The sequence below is a fragment of the Mytilus edulis genome, chromosome 14 (genome assembly GCF_963676685.1).
Source record: "Mytilus edulis chromosome 14, xbMytEdul2.2, whole genome shotgun sequence".
In the NCBI taxonomy this organism is placed as follows: Eukaryota; Metazoa; Mollusca; class Bivalvia; order Mytilida; family Mytilidae; genus Mytilus; species Mytilus edulis.
The window spans coordinates 43,417,036-43,434,697 of NC_092357.1; the positions used below are offsets into that span (position 1 = coordinate 43,417,036).

A 17,662-nucleotide genomic window follows, 5' to 3' on the forward strand; every position below is an offset into this window, starting at 1 on the left:
TCATTTTGTTTATTTTTTTTTTGGTTACATCTTCTGACATCAGACTCGGACTTCGGAACTGAATTTTAATGTGCGTATTGTTATGCGTTTACTTTTCTGCATTGGCTAGAGGTTTAGGGGGAGGGTTGAGATCTCACAAACATGTTTAACCCCGCCGCATTTTTGCGCCTGTCCCAAGTCAGGAGCCTCTGGCCTTTGTTAGTCTTGTATTATTTTAACTTTTAGTTTCTTCTGTACATTTTGGAGTTTAGTATGGCGTTCATTATCACTGAACTAGTATATATATTTGTTTAGGGGCCAACTGAAGGACGCCTCCGGGTGCGGGAATTTCTCGCTGCATTGAAGACCTGTTGGTTACCTTCTGCTGTTGTGTGCTATATGGTCTGGTTGTTATCTCTTTGACACATTCCCCATTTCCATTCTCAATTTTATTTCTATCACAAAAAAAAACCGACATTGAGGACTTTCCGATTTCAATTTTTCTCGGAGTTCAGTACTTTTGTGACTTTACTTTTTAAATCAGAATAAATATCGATCATAAACGGTTATAATTGAATCAAAATGTTCCTGTTATTTATAAGTCTTATAGAAAATCATAAAGTGTTTAATTTTTGACAGGGTCCAGTCAAGGAAAATGAATGATTTTGTGTTGTAAAGAATCAAAAATGGGAAGTACTGTTAGTATGTTAGACCAATGTTTTTCACCGAGTATAGAAGTAGAGGATGTTGTTGTCACAGCTGAAACTGACTCAGACATATTTTCTGTAGATGAAATAGATGCAATTTCGAATACAACATCTAAAACCCTTAACGCTTACAAGAACGTACGTACATTTATAATGATTATCAAAAGAAAATCAAAGAAAATTTAAGAAAGAAAAAAAGAAACATCAGAAGAAAAAGTGCCAACAAACTGACAATTAAATTATTTTTACGAAATTGCTCTTCATGAGAGAAATAATACAAAACAAAATGGGAATTGGTGTTACTTTTTATGATAATAATATTTAGAAATTTCTTTGCACCGTTTATAAAACAACGTTAAAACAATAAAAAAAAAACAGGAAATACGATATGATTGTTTATTGGTAAAACAAAATTGAAAACAAACAGTACAAAAATGATGTAGACAACTGCAGTTACCGTATGGCCTTCAACAATTTGCAAAATCCACACTGTCTAGTAAATAATAAAATACAGATAAAAAAAGGCAACAGTAGTATACCGCTGTTCAAAACTCATAAATCCATGGACAAAAAACAAAATCGGGGTAACAAACTAAAACTAAGGGAAACGCATTAAATATAAGAGGAGAACAACGACACAACATTAAAATGTAACACACACACACACAGAAACGGACTAAGCATTAGACAAAATCCTATGATAATAACAAATATAACATCAAGACCAAATAGATGAATTTGGGATAGATAAGTACTGTGACACGTCTTATAGTAAACAAACGACACAACGGAAACACAACGTTAAAATGTAACACACACAGAAACGAACTATAATATATGAGTAATATCAGTGTCTTTTGTCCCTTATTAATCGATTTTCAGAAGACCACATGAAATTAAACCGATGAAAAATTTCTAAATCAGCGTCACAAAATAAAGCACGCTTTTATTTGTCTATAACAAATGAGTAATATTTCCGAAAGCCACAAATGTTATGATGTTTAGCATTTCAGTCATTTGTCAATTTTTTTTCACAATTTCATTGAATTTTCTCTTCCAAGATTAAACTTGACCTTTCTCTACGTTTGCATATCGATTTTCGCTCGTCTTTTAGAATAAAGTAACTCTGATACTTAAATAGAGATAAAAAAAAAAAATGAATCCGTTTTGGCCTTTGTTATTTTTATATTTAGCCTATTTACGTTCCCACTTAATATCAAGTATTATCTAAATGATTTGTTAATAGATAGTGCATTCGTCAGATGATATTGATGAGGAGCAAAGCTTTAACAAATCTGAATATATATTTGAGAAGGAAGTAGCCTTTGGGTCGACCAAGCAGAACGAAAGTGAGCATTTAGAACAACTCATAGGACATCCTGCAATAGGAACGGTACTTATCAATAGTTAAGTTAACAAAACATGTCACTATTATTTACTAACGTTAGTAAAAAGCGCAAAGGTAAATTAATAAATCTTTCTTTTTAAATAAAAAAAAATGATTTTATCATAGCTGTGACATTAAAAACAAAACTTTATTTATTTCAAATCATAAAGGTGTAGAAACATAAAAAAAAAAACAGTTCCAAATGATTAGCATATTGATAAAAATCTTTGTTAAAACATGACCATAAAAGATTTGGCCTAATTGTTTAACAGGTATTACTATTCATGTGTCATAAAGTTAAATGTTATTTTTAAAAAATCTGTCCGTATAGGAGCGAAAACTAATTATCATTTTGACGTTCAACACGATCGTCGAACCATTCCCAGGGTTTGCTAAATAAATGCGTCAGATTTCCGACATTGAGGCGTGCATTGGTATCGTAGATTTATCTTATGGGTCGATTATTAAACAAAATATCTAGGATACATGTACCTGTACAAAAAGTTAACCATATAAAATGGGTATGTGTGCTAGTATCCTAGAAGAAGCGTTGTTACCCTCATTTAAAATTGTTGACATTGTCATTTCTTCTGACAATAATGATGATTCTGAGGCTGAATATAATGACACCGATGCAAATACTTTTTCGGTTGACGAGGTACGTTATTATTATAATTTGCAGTTATAAAAGCTAATTTATTCATCTTTTTATGATTATGTCATTATTCTCTGCTGTGGCATGTATTATAGTTAAAAATAAATTCACTGTTTAGCTGTACTAGACATGGTAAACACAAAAAAGTAAAACAAAATGGGGACTGAAAGCCCGAAAAGATAAAAAAAAATAAATTGGTCGGATTAAAAAACCAAAAGAAGAAGTAAGACAGACATAAACTATGACAGAAAGAAGAAAAGCGAGCAGGCAAACAAGTCTATAGAAACAAGACACATAAAACTAATGAATGAGCAAAACTATCCCAACTGAAAACAGGGATGGGATCTAACGCACCGGAAACGCCATCATTTCCTGTTACACTAGTAGCTCCATTTTATTTAAATTCTCTGATAAAAGCTGTGTTTTATCATGTTTTCAATTATTTTGAAATTACATATCATGTTTTCAATTATTTTGAAATTACATATCATGTTTTCAATTATTTTGAAATTACATACCATGTTTTCAATTATTTTGAAATTACAAGATACATGTTTATGAGATAAAATTCGTCACTTCTGATTTTCTGGACACTTCGCAGTGTACAAGATATATTCTGGTTCAAATAAGTACCAGTTTTCTCTTCATAATATTCATATTTTTTACCCGTTATTCTCTATTCTTTTTATTTAAGCACCTCATTATTTTATATTCTTTTACTTTTAATCTTTTTTATTCTCTATTCTTTATATTGTTGGCCCATTATTCTCGTAAACCTCAATTCACACCCTCATAATTTAGGAAAGGAAATTAGAGAAAAAATGTCTTAACCAAATAAATAAATAAAAAGGATTGTTAAACCTGCATTCAGCAAGCAAAATGAAAAGGACTTATGACTATGAAGATCATTAATTATGTACGATAGAATGAACTTGTCAAAACATTACCAACAAAAATTGAAAATTTTAAGAATTTGAATTACATTTTGTAACTCTTTTAGGATGATGACACCAATTCTAAAACTATTGAAACAGTACAAGATCTCGACAGTCATGCAAAGCAGGTATGTAGATCAATAACAGTCAAAAGATTAACAACACATACACACACACACACACACATATATATACATTACAAATCAATGGAACATGGAGATAGAAGTGACGGGGGGAAATGGTAACAGAAAAGCCAACATACCGATAATAAGTAACCCTTAGGATAAGTGATTCAAAATACATGTAATTATACCGATTTGAAATGCAAATCAAGTGTTTATGAACAACGTTGATAAGAATCGTCCAGCTCTTAGGTTTTGAAATCAAATACTATTTAACAGCATCACACCGAACTTCGTTTCTTAACAAGTTCAGATCAATATTCTTACTATATCTTACCATATCATTATGTCCCGATACACATTTTAATATGCACTCACCATGCCATATAGCACAATCCCTTGGTGCCTCCTACAGTTAAGCTAGTTATATTTAGCCTACTCACAAAATTCTTTTTTGTTACTTTCTGTAGAGGTGTGTCTGAGACATGGTTTTATTTATATATACTCCTATATATATAATAATATATGAAAACTGTTGTTTCTTATTTGTGTTTGTAACTATGTATACTGTATTGTTTATTATATTTGTAAAAATAATATTATAATGATATCATATATGCATTATGCTCCTTGTGAGTCCATTTGATGGAAATGAAGCATCTCCTTCTTCTATATCAAATCAGAGTATATCTTTATCTCATGCCGCTTTTTTTCAGGTTTCGAAGTCATTCCTTAAAAGTTCCAATGATCTATGTCCATATCGAATCATAAGTATTTATTTTGAATTCATACTTTTCAGGTTCCAAAGTCATTCCTTAAAAGTTTCAAGGATCTACTGGAATATTTTGAAAGACCATTGCAAGATAAAAAGGACAAACATCAGCTGCTAATCCGCTCCTTTTTAACATGGCTAGGTGGATTAGATATTCCAGATGCCGAGGCGTTACCTTTGAAAGATCTGAAAGAAAATGACAGCAGATCACCAGATGAGTATTTGAAACTACTAAAGAAAAATTTGAATATCTTCAATTCAATCTTTATACTGCTTTGTTGGTAAGTATAACAATGTATAAATAGTTTACTTTTGAATTTGTAAATGGTTCTTTGGTCTAAATATACTCATTATCTTATTATTTATTTATAAAATCAAATAGATTGAAAAGATGCTGTCAGAGAAACTGACAAATCAACTGAGTCGAACACATAATTTTCCACTTTTAAACAAAAAGAGCAACAGAGAAATGAGACAGTATTTATTATTGGCAATGTACACATTTAAAGTATAATAAAATAAAAATATGTGCTTTGAGTGCCAACTAGACAAGTATGAATATAAAATTGAGAATGGAAATGGGGAATGTGTCAAAGAGACAACAACCCGGCCAAATAAAAAACAACAGCAGAGTGTCACCAACAGGTCTTCAATGTAGCGAGAAATTCCCGCACCCGGAGGCGTCCTTCAGCTGGCCCCTAAACAAATATATACTAGTCCAGTGATAATGAACGCCATACTAATTTCCAAATTGTACACAAGAAACTAAAATTAAAATAATACAAGACTAACAAAGGCCAGAGGCTCCTGACTTGGGACAGCCGCATAAATGCGGCGGGGTTAAGCATGTTTGTGAGATCTCAACCCTCCCCCTATACCTCTAACCAATGTAGAAAAGTAAACGCATAACAATACGCACATTAAAATTCAGTTCAAGAGAAGTCCGAGTCTGATGTCAGAAGATGTAACTAAAGAAAATAAACAAAATGACAATAATACATAAATAACAACAGACTACTAGCAGTTAACTGACATGCCAGCTCCAGACTTCAATTAAACTGACTGAAAGATTATGACTCCATCATATGAACATCAGGCACAATCCTTCCCGTTAGGGGTTTAGTATCATACCATCATAACATATATGAGAAGAACATAACCCGTGTCATGCCAACAACTGTTTTTAGAATAAATGTGTTTAGTTCCGATGCAAAGACCTTATCAGTGACTCAATATTAACGCCAAAATATGCAATCTTTAATGACTTGACAACAGTATCGTAATTATATCCCTTCTTAATAAGTCTATTCAAAGGTTTTGTAAGTTTCTGAGGTGAATACTGACACCTTTGTGCTTTATAAAGAATATTTCCATAAAAAATTGGATGTGAAATACCTGAACGTATTAGAAGTCTGCATGTTGAGCTATATTTACGAATGATGTCTTTATACCGATGATAAACTTTAGTAAATGTTTTGACTAGTTTGTGATATCGAAAACCCTGGTGTAATAATTTTTCAGTAATACATAAATTTCTCTCGTTAAAATCGAAAACATTGTTACATACACGAGCGAATCGTAGAAGTTGAGATATATAAACACCGTAAGATGGTGACAAGGGAACGTCACCATCTAAAAACGGATAATTAACGATAGGAAATGAAAAATCATCCCTTTTATCATAAATTTTAGTATATATAACATGATATGTAGAGTACTGTACTTTTATGAGACAGCAAGCCACCTAATTAAACAAAGTTATTCAATATATTTATGTGCTAAGTAACTATCACATATCATTTCTGGTCGCATTCTTCAGTAAATCATATTTTTTTTAAATATAGGGCTGCTGGCATAAAATGTTTCAAAATTAAAGGTGTCTACAAAACTGATGGATATGACAACGTGGCATTGTCAGAATGGGCGGTAGTAAAAATAAATGGAGCGTGGCAAATTGTTCATCCTTATCGCATCTGTCGTGCTCTTTCTGGAAAATTTCCACAAGGATGGTTAAAGTCTACAACTGAGGACTTGAATACGAGCGATGTTGAAATTTTGAAAATTTCTTTCCTAGATTATTACATTAACCCAAAGCCAGAGCAGTTCATCTACGAGTTCTTCCCTGATGACACTGACTGGCAACTACTTCCGGATCCGATTACTGAAAAGCAATTCTTAAAACAAGAGGCATATCACCATACGTGGTGGGAAACAGGCCTACGATTGACAAGCAGACGACAATACAGAATAACATCAACAAAAGGGAAGGTATCTATCACACTACATGGTACTGATCAATCAGTGGATGATCTTGTTCTGTGGTATGATTTAAATCTTCTTGAATCAATCGGAGAGACAAGAGAAGACACACATATACATGGCCATGAATTTTTACAAAGATCAGTTTTTCTAGTTAGAAATGGTAACTCCTGGGTATGCAAAGTTTTACTTCCTGTCAATGGAACGTACAGAATTGTATTTTATGGTGGGAAATTGCACAAACCTCTTACGGCAATTTGTCAATTTAGTTTGATTTGCAATGAAGCCTATAAAGAACCTGTTCCACTAGCTGTCGATCCTAGGTGTATTGGCCTTGGACCCGGACCATTTGTGAGAATGAGTGGATTGATATCTCCAACATATAAAAATGGAGTAATTCAATTAGAAATGAATAATACCTTAAAGCTGAAATTTCGAGTCGGTTATAAATTGACGGAATGTTTCAAAATCAAAGCCAATCTTTACAATTCAAATGGTATTGTTTTGAAAAGAGATACCACTAGCATGGCGGACTGCTCTATTTCAAACACCATACAGGGAAAGGAAATGACGATTACTGTCACTTCTCCTGATGACCCAGGTTATCATATGCTGGAAATTTTAACTAACAAAGATGAAACCAAATGGACGATTGCTTGCTACTATCTTTTGGTGTATAAAGCTTTAACACAAGTATTTATTGAGGTTAGACTTGTTACTTTTGTTATACTTAGTCATACACACCACATTACTAGTAATTGTTATTAATTTGTAACAGCAGTTTCTCACCAAAGCAAACTAAGGCTTGCCTCTCAATTTTTTAATGATGGACAGTCTAATTTAATATCCATACTCAAGTTCTGTCACTTCAATTCAGTTTCTTGTATATTCCTCCATTAATCGTGGAGCACTACTCAAAGGTATACGTGTATTTTATACATTTTCAATCGGAACTTCCCATATAATACGGTAGTAGCGTAAAAAAGGACAAGATAGAACATGTGGAGCCGGATCTGCTTACCCTTCCGGAGCATCTGAGATCACCCCTAGTTTTGGATGGGTTCGTGTTGCTTATTCTTTGGTCTTCTATGTTGTGCCATGTGTACTGTTGTTTGTCTGTTTGTCTTTTTCATTTTTTGCCATGGCGTTTTCGATTTATGAGTTTGACTGTCCCTTTGGTATCTTTCGTCCCTCTTTTAATTGGCGTCAATATATTGCCTCTTCCTATCATCACTTTATTATTCCTCGGTCACTTTCAACTGTCTATAATTTATGACGATTACCAGCTCTATCATTCCTCTGTCACTTTTAACTGTCTATAGTTTATGATGGTGACCAACAGTATACCATTGGTTAATACGTTTTTGATGACGTAAGATAAGATTCCGAAATACGTAATTCACTACTTTCATAAAAAATATTTTAAAACAAAACGTGCTTTGCATGATATTTTACAGCGATGTTCACAGAAAGTTAGAAAAAATATTTTGATGAAAGTGACAGAAACGGGAGATGCTCACCAGATAATGGTCAAGATACAAGACTGTACCAATAAACAATTTCCTGAAAATGATCTAGATATCCAGAAAGCAAGAGGAAAAGTTACTTTACTGAAAACATCCAAAAGTAATAATATAATCTTATTTAGATTGAAACGATTAGAAATATAAATAATAAATATTGACAAACGGAAAAGTTAAATATGAGTTCTGTAAACAAAATCGCATAATAATTCACAAGCAAATTTAGAGAAATTGACATATTTGAGTAACTGAACTGTATTGTAGAAAAGTATGAAATTAGAGTTTTTCTACAAATATTTATTGCTTGACATTATACTATAATCCTTAACTTTTACTTCTCTATTTTACAGAGAAATCAAAAACCTTCAGTACAATCTTTCCAAAAGAATCATTTGATAGTTCAAATATTGTAATTCAGAGTCAGTATGAGAAGAAGTTTCATGACATACATAAAAACCTAAGAAGTCTGACCAAACACTTGAGACACATGTACTGTTCTTCTTCCCAGTCCAGACAATCATTAGACATGCGTAGTTTGTTCCCAGAAGAAAAGTACGTCATAAGAATGGTGCTTATACTCTTTGGAAAACCAGTTGAAGAAGAAGAAGTAATTATATAAATGAATAAATGCATTGACTTACAAAAAATCTTTAAAAAAAGTTCATAAATGATAAAGCAACTGATCTCTAATCTGCATATTCTTAAACTGATTTTTACTGTTCGTATTGTTGTGTGTTTTTTTTTTCTACATAGACTAGAGGTATAGGGGTAGGGTTGAGATATCAAAAAACATTTTTAACCCCGCGTCCCAAGTCAGGAGCCTCTGGCCTTTGTTAGTCTTGAATAATTTTTAATTTTAGTTTCTTGTGTTTAATTCGGAGTTTGGAATGACGTTCATTGTCACTGAACCAGTGTAAATATTTGTTTGGGGGCCAGCTGAAGGACTCCTCCGGGTGTGGGAGTTTCTTGCTGCGTTAAAAACCCGTTGGTGGCATTCGGCTGTTGTCTGCTCTATAGTCGGGTTGTTGTCTTTTTGACACATTCCCCATTTCCATTCTATATTTTATATTCCATTTCGTCCAAAAGTTATGAGATGATTAAAATGAGACAGTAACACAAAACAACAAATTATCAGATGAAATCTGTTTGACATATGCATGATATGAATTAAAAAAAAACTTTCATCCACAATATATTCCTTCAAATTGGAGCCTGTAATTAAGTGATTGACGTTTGTTGCTGTATAATATACAGTATTCGTTTTTGTCACTATTTCGTATAAAAGTCTGTTAGTTGTCTCGTTGGCATTGTTTTCTATTTTTCATTTCAGGGCCTTCTATAGCTCACTATGCGATATGGCCTGTAGTTGTTAACTTGTGTGCCTTTTGATCTCTTGTGGACAATTTTCTAATCAATCATAGGCAATCATACCGCATAGTCTTTTTTCTATAGTATTTTTGAAAAAACAATTTTATCCGAAAAAAAAATACATTAATGTGAACATTCATAAGATTGTCAATTCTATCCCGAATTTGTCAATTAAAACAGATCAAGACGTAGAAATATCTGAATTTTTGTTATTTGAGCAAGTGTAAAATCATTTGTTCCCCGGACTAATGCAATACCGACTAGAAACTTAAATTTTCTCGACACTACAGAGACAAAAGTCAATAATTTCCGTCAGTTCTACAGGTTTAAAGAAAGTAAGACAACATTAAAACATGAGGAAAAATACAAAAACTATGACATCTTGTGTTTTAGAAATTGAAATTAAGTTAAAGTTAAGTTCAGTTATTAAATATTATATAAATCAACCTTAGTTAAGTTAAGTTAAGTTAAGTTAAGTTATTAAATATTATATAAATCAACCTTAGTTAAGTTAAGTTAAGTTATTAAATATTATATAAATCAACCTCAGTTGCACGGGAGTTAAGTTTAGTTACGTTATTAAATATTATATAAATCAACCTTAGTTGCACGGGAGTTAAGTTAAGTTAAGTTATTAAATATTATATAAATCAACCTTAGTTTATCAGTTAGTTGCACGGGATTTGAACCGTTGCCCGGTTAGATTGCATTGATATCAGTATCGTAAGCGAGAGCCTTATCCCCACTGCTACCGGGGTTAACATTATCAATTGGCAAATCAAGCCATTTAAACTGTACTTTGAAAATGATTGAAAAATATGAAATAATTCATTAAAAATCTTGATAAAACTAAGGGGGGTCTCAACACTTACAGGTGCGTGTAGCTCACATCTTAATGATATGAGGAAAAGTTAATGTGTTTTATAAATTACAAGTCTACTACCAATAATTATCCAAACTTTTTAGAATTTCGTAAATTTTTCGTTTTTGTACCTTTTCGCATGGACTGGCTCATATTCTACTGGATGGAAATATATTTTATTTAATGAGAAATGACAAATCTGGCATCCATATTGAGGACGTGAACAATTCGAAAGTAAAATGTTTTATGTATGCTGGCTGTGCAAATTAAATTCGAAATTGTTTTACAGATTTTTATTCAGCTACTAGACGATATTGTCAAAGAATTAGGACAGATTGGACTGGTACTTAAAATTGAGAATGTTAGAAAAACAGCAGCAATGTCAATCAGATTTACATCAGAACAGATCAAATTCATAAGCAAAGCAGCGTCAAGAGTACATAATACAGTAAGCTCCTATTGTCCTTACAGATAATTTCCTAATGCATGTAAAGCAAGACTTTGGTTATAGCTTGCTTGCTTTGTTTGTATATTGAGCAATTGTTATTGGTATAACGCCGGAATTTAAATATAATATAAACAAGTTTAATTATGCCTATATATATCGTTTGAAGATGTCAATCTTAATTACAAAACAAGAGTAAACGTTAACAGAAACAAAGCAAGCACGACAATCAAAGTTTTACTCTACAAGCATTAGGAAATTAGCTATAATATTTTTAAATAGCTTCATGTTGGGTTTCATATATAGTTGCTATCTCATTTAGTTTGAAGCATGCATTGCAGATTAACAATGTACATCGTTCCGGTTGACCTGCGGTCATTTTTTGGGGGAAACAAACCCTTATGGATATTGTGGTGTAAAGATATTCGATTTGAGACGTCATTTTTATTTGTCCGGGGAAAGCACCTATTGAAAATTATTTTATAGTCATATTACAAACAATTCATAGTAATATCAGACTGAGAGTAACTACCATGATCTACCATGTGTTAATGCGAAGGATTTATGATAATATGTGTCCAATAAAAAGAGACGGAAGATTTTAAATGGCATTACGAACTAATAAGTAGAAGAGAAAATGGCAACACCATGAAATATTTTTTATGACTCTTATAAATATATCTTTATTTTGTTTTACAGGTTCAAGATATTGTCGACTGGATGCTCTAAGTGATGCAATAATAGTGCCAATTTATTCTGCCGAAAAGATTCCAGCTTGTACTCGTATCGTATCATTCTTCTTTTTCTCATGATTTTTCCGGGACAAAACCATGTGTAAATCTCGGTGTAAATAGAAGTGAATAAATCTATTACAAATCAGGGAAGAGACATTTTAACGAATTCTAGAGTGTGTAACGTTTATTTTGATTGGATAACGCCACTAATTTTCATGACATCAATTCACCGTCAATAGATGTCATGTAAACGTACTCGCTAGCGCAGACGACGTAATACTATGAAAAATTTTAAATGTACAATTCGACGTAATTTTCTGTCAGATTCATTAGAATGGAGATAACATTATTGTATTTTTATCTCCCGAGGGATATCAATTGGTGATTTGATGGTCGAAAATACCCGTTTACTGGCTCCGCTAATGCGTCACCAGTTAACTTAATTTGCCACCATCAAATCATCAATTGATGCAGTCGGAGCCAATCTAATTAAAATATTGATCTCTGATTACGTCGTGTAGTATAACGTAATCAGAGATCAATATTTTAATTAGGGGTACGTTATACTACATAATCAGAGATCAATATTTTAATTAGATTGCGTCGGAGCTTACAAATACAATACAGTTATCTCTTAACTATTGTATATATATGTCAAATTTACATGATGGGGATGGTACAGCATGCAGACTTGTACAAATTACGTCACTGGTTAAAACTTTATCTTTTCCTGATCTTCATTTATAATCATTGTTTTATCATGTTTAATCTATCAAAACTGGACAAGGAATGACTATTACTAATTATATAACAGTATCAAGATCATATTGGCAGAAATTGTAAATACTAAAGAGTTATTTAAAAGCATAAAAATGAAATGCTTGTTGTTATTTTAGAAGTATCAAACAAACAAAAAAAGGTACAGAAGTATGTTCGAAAAAAATCATAATCTTCAAAATTATTGTCTGAAACGGACATTTTTTGTAATGTATCAACGAGAATGTCTGAATATAAAAGTGGTTTGTCTTATAGAAAGGTCATTTCATAACGATTTCAAAGGGTTCTTTTTACTAAATTTTTGGATTTTCCACAGTTATCCAAGGAATAGATTATCTTAGCCGTATTTGGCACAACTTTTTGGAATTTTGAATCCTCAATGCTCTTCAACTTCGTACTTGATTGGCTTGATAAATATTTTGATATGAGCGTCACTGATAAGTTTTATGTAGACAAAACGCTCGTCTGGCGTACTAAATTATAATCCTGGTACCTTTGATAGCTATTTACACCACTGGGTCGATGCCACTGCTGGTGCATGGACGTTTCGTCCCCGAGGGTATCAGCAGCCCAATAGTTAGCACTTCGGTGTTGACATGAATATCAATTATGTGGTCATTTTTATAAATTTCCTGTTTACAAAACTTTCGAATTTTTCGAAAAACTAAGGATTTTCTTATCCCAGGAATAGATTACATTAGCCGCATTTGGCACAATTTTTTGAATTTTGGATCCTCAATTATTAATGCTCTTCAACTTCGTACTTGTTTGGCGTGATAAATATTTTGAAATGAGCGTCACTGATGAGTCTTATGTAGGCGAAACGTGCGTCTTGCGTACTAAATTATAATCCTGGTACCTTTGATAACTATTTGGTTGCTATTGGCGTTTTTGTTTTTGTTTCTCTGTGATGAGTGTTCTTGGTTTTGTTTGTGCTGCATTCCTGTCGCATACATAGCATGCATGTCTAGGATGAGAACACATTCACTGACAAGAGATGTATGTCCTGTAATAAGGACATGGGTGTAGGATGGAATATAAGGTTATATTAGATATGGATTGAAAATTTTCCTTTGGGAAGACCACCAACCTCTCAAAGAATTGTTGCAAGTGTTCTTGACTTGTTTGGAGCATGACATTCTTTCACTACACGTGGCAGTGGATTTAACGTCTCTCTGCGTATTTATACATATTGCACAAACAAACGAATGCCCAATTTTGTCGAGGTGTTATCTGACGGTTTGGAATAGACTAAAAATGGCTATTTGTTTCTATTCCGAAGTCCCCTTCGTGTCACCTTATTCTGGTAATTTTTAAGATGATTTTCAATAAGCTGTCAACAAAAGTTTATCTTTCTATTAATCTTTCAAAAAAAAACATTTTTTAATTTCAAACCAACAGAAAAAAGTGAGAAACATATAATCGGATTCGGACTGTTTATATCGTGAGAGCCGTGGTGTAGTGGTTAGTGCATTGGACTACTAACACAAAGGTTACTCGTCTGGGATGAGAATTTCAGGGACTGAATTTTCGGCTCTCCGGTCCTTGACACCATTTGCGAGTATGGTCTCCAGGAAACGATGATAGTCCGTCGGAAGGGGACGAAAAATAGCTTACCCATGTTAATTAAGATAGAGCTATACTCTTGCACGTTAAAGACACCCTTGTAGATTTCGAAAAAGCGTGCGATAATGCCGCTACAAGGCAGTACTCGCACCCGCAAAGTGGAAAGGAATTAATATAAGTTGCAAAAACTTGTTTCCAAATCCAGTATAAATAAATATGTTCTTTACACTAGCTATAGATCAGTTTGATGTGTACTGATTTATAAATTAGTCTGGTAGAACATGATTGAGGTATCAGAGGTTTCTCAAAATTTTAATTGATTTTTATGTCAAATTAATAAAAAAAAAAAAAACTCTATATATTTTGTAAAATATATTTTTTAATTTCAATGCATTTTCCTGATATTTATAAGATATTTCCAAATACTAGTATTGCACATGTATACGTTAAACGATATGTTTTCATTGGCGGATCCAGGGGGTGGGGGTGCCGGGGGTAGGAACCCCCTTTTTTGGCCGATCAATGCACTTGAATGGGGACATATAGCTGGAACCCCCCTTTATCCTGGGTTGGGAACCCCCCTTTTTAAAATGGCCGGATCCGCCCCTGGTTTTACACATTCATTTTAATCTGGGAGCAGTATATCTATGTTCCTGTTCAGTAGATAATTCAGAATCATTTATAAAAGTTTAAAGGTAAAACACAACTATGATTCCGCTGAAATAAACTATACTGTTTAAAAGAACGAAACAATTTAGGTTTAATAGATTATATGTATGCGTTAACAAATTTGTATCTTTCCCAAACTGATGTATCTGTTAAGGGAACAGTCATTATTTACCAGATGGGGGGGGGGGGGGGAATTTCATAGCGAAATGAACAAAATAAAAATGTACCCCCCCAGTCATATTGTAAATTTAAAAATGACCCCCCCAAATGTAGTTAATAAAAAACTTTGGACCCCCCCCCCCCCCCCCCCCCCCCATCTGCTGCTATTATTTATCAATGATTTAAACCATTTAATTAACAGCATATTTTTATTGTAAGATGAAAACATGCATTTATAAACATATTTACACAACATAACAAGTTTTAGATATAAACAACTAAACATGACTAACCTATTCTTGTACAACTTCTTCACCACTTTCACTCACATCTTCCATATGATCACTCATTTCTCTGTTACTTTCACTTTCATCTGAATCTTTCTCGCTTTCATCTCGACACTCTCCCTGTCTCCAACATTCATGACTGCTTTCATACAACGCCCAGTATCTCTCTTCAACACTGTCACATACATTTTCAAGGATGAGACACTTGGCTGTGTGTGTAAAAACATTTTTTTCAAATAAAACAAAGAGAGCTTTTGCAAGTTTTACCCCTATGTTACAAACTTGATCAATATCAATGTTATTTGTTTCATTATCAACTGTATTTTTACATATGTATTGTAATCCATTGATATTGGAAATAAATGTAAATTCATCATTTGATACTATCAAATTAAGAAACAATTCTTTCTTTGAAACATTACACTGCCGCAAAAAAAATGTATGTTACTTTATCAAAAGGGTGCATGGAATAACAGCAAACTAGTCCTTTATCAACATCCAATATCTTGTCCCGAAAAACATTTTTATCTGGTTGATGTTCAAAATAAGATGAATAAATCTCAAAAGCATTTTGGAATTCTATAAGTGTGCTGCACTCAAGATGATCTAAAACAGCAAGTAATGCCAGCAGAGAACGAAAATCAAACTTGGAGTTTTGTGCTTCATACATGTATCCATTTAATTTTTGTCGATTTTCAAAAAATGTAGAGCATGTTTGGAAAGAAATCCGAATATCATTTTCACAATATTTTGTTTGAAGTTTTCTTTTTAAAATCGTTTTTTCTATATAAGGCTTACGTTGAAATATTTTAGCATTTTCGTTCTTTTCTCTATCCATCTTTAATTAAAATAAGACTGTGTTGATAAACAAATTGCTTAAAGTCAATATTATCTCCCAAAGAGGCCACTTACTATGTAACTGATTTGTAGGGATGGCAGGGCAGCTGGAATAGGTCACTATTTCATGCTCTATTATGTATTAAAAGGGTGAGACATTCAGATTAAATGTATAATTAGGCAAAGATTATTGCTTGATTGTATCACACTTATCTGATACTAATCAGATGTCAGTATTTATTTTTGATGCAGAACCACAGTCATAAATACATCAGATATTTGTCATACTAATTTATATCTATTTAACTTCCCATGTGGTATATCCTCTTGTGCTAGTCATTGATGCTATAAATCCAATTATACCTATTTAATATTAGAAGCATGTATACATGAACCAAGATAACAAATATAAAAAGCAATTCCACAGTGTCAAGAAAGGAGAACATAAAATTTTGTAGTTGTTGAAAATTCTGTTTGAAAAAAATTGACCCCCCCCCCCCCCATTTAATATTGGAACATTTTTTTGAACCCCCCAATATGTTCATCAAAAATATTTTGACCCCCCAAAAAATTACCCAACCCCCCAGCTGGTAAATAATGACTGTTCCCTAATACTTAAAATGGCATTACGGACGCTACGATTTCGGTCCTATTAAAAAGCGCCCGGGAGCGCCCGAGAGCGCCCGGGAAAAAAAACGCCCGGGGAAGGAAAATAAGCGCCCGGGAGAATAAAATAATACTATTTTATAACAATGAATATTTTCCTTAAAAAAAATCTTTGCTTGTTATGTCCTTTATATAAATGGGGATATGTACGATGCTACATCTAAAGTGTTGTTTATATCTTTTTATAAAACTAAAACTTTGACTGTTTTAATGTCTATGCTTATCAGGATTTTAATGCTTAGTTTTAACTCATGCTTTTTACCCCCTTCATTTAACTACTGTACATGTATAGTACTACTTTATTTGCTGATTTATTATGTGTAACTCTTTTAATTTTGATTAGATATTTATCTGTGAAATTTAAGTTGTTTTTTTACATTTTTCATTTTAATGTTGTTTTTGAAAAACATGTCTTTTGAAGTTTTACATTTTATAAATCTTCTTCATAAAACTGTGATCTATTATTATCTGTCTTTCGAAATAGTATTTATATATTATTGTTAAAATTGAAAAATTCATACTTGTTTTTGTGCTTTATTATAAATGCCTATTATCTGAATTTTCAAATTACTTGTCTAAAATATAAAAAAAAAATCAATGTACATAACGTATTTCATCGACACAAAGTTGTCTCATGCCAATAAAATATCTATATATTTTCCCCGGGCGCATTTTCTTTCACCCGGGCGCTAATTTTTCTTCCCCGGGCGCTTTTTCTTTTCCCCGGGCGCATTTTAGTAGGACCCTACCGGGGGCGAATCCAGCCATTTTAAAAAGGGGGGTTCCTAACCCAGGACAAAGGGGGGTTCCAATTACATGTCCCCATTCAAATGCATTGATCGTCCAAAAAAAGGGGGTCCAACCCCAGGAACCCCCTCCCCCCCCTTCTGGATCCGCGCCTGCCTACGATTTGGCTGTGCTGGTTAAATTGTACGGTCCGAGTTAACTTACTA

General features: G+C 32.9%; 1 protein-coding gene across 1 annotated transcript; it reads left to right on the top strand.

Moving 5' to 3' along the window:
- The first annotated feature begins 665 nt into the window (after nucleotides 1-665).
- LOC139504223 (lim and transglutaminase domain protein ltd-1-like) lies at nucleotides 666-12,296 on the top strand. Its single transcript, XM_071294290.1, has 9 exons — nucleotides 666-824; nucleotides 1,933-2,079; nucleotides 3,729-3,791; nucleotides 4,585-4,838; nucleotides 6,402-7,521; nucleotides 8,274-8,442; nucleotides 8,690-8,946; nucleotides 10,859-11,017; nucleotides 11,714-12,296. The coding sequence occupies exons 1-9, from the start codon at nucleotides 666-668 to the stop codon at nucleotides 11,741-11,743; spliced, it is 2,358 nt and encodes a 785-aa protein (XP_071150391.1). The 3' UTR covers nucleotides 11,744-12,296.
- Nucleotides 12,297-17,662: the final 5,366 nt, after the last annotated feature.

What these genes read in the sequence shown, in the direction of transcription:
- LOC139504223 (XM_071294290.1), top strand. Translation starts at nt 666, where the DNA reads ATGGGAAGTACTGTTAGTATGTTAGACCAATGTTTTTCACCGAGTATA. An exon ending in GACATCCTGCAATAGGAACG is followed by an intron (nt 2,080 to 3,728) that starts GTACTTATCAAT and finishes TAACTCTTTTAG; the next exon opens with GATGATGACACCAATTCTAA. An exon ending in AACCAGTTGAAGAAGAAGAA is followed by an intron (nt 8,947 to 10,858) that starts GTAATTATATAA and finishes ATTGTTTTACAG; the next exon opens with ATTTTTATTCAGCTACTAGA.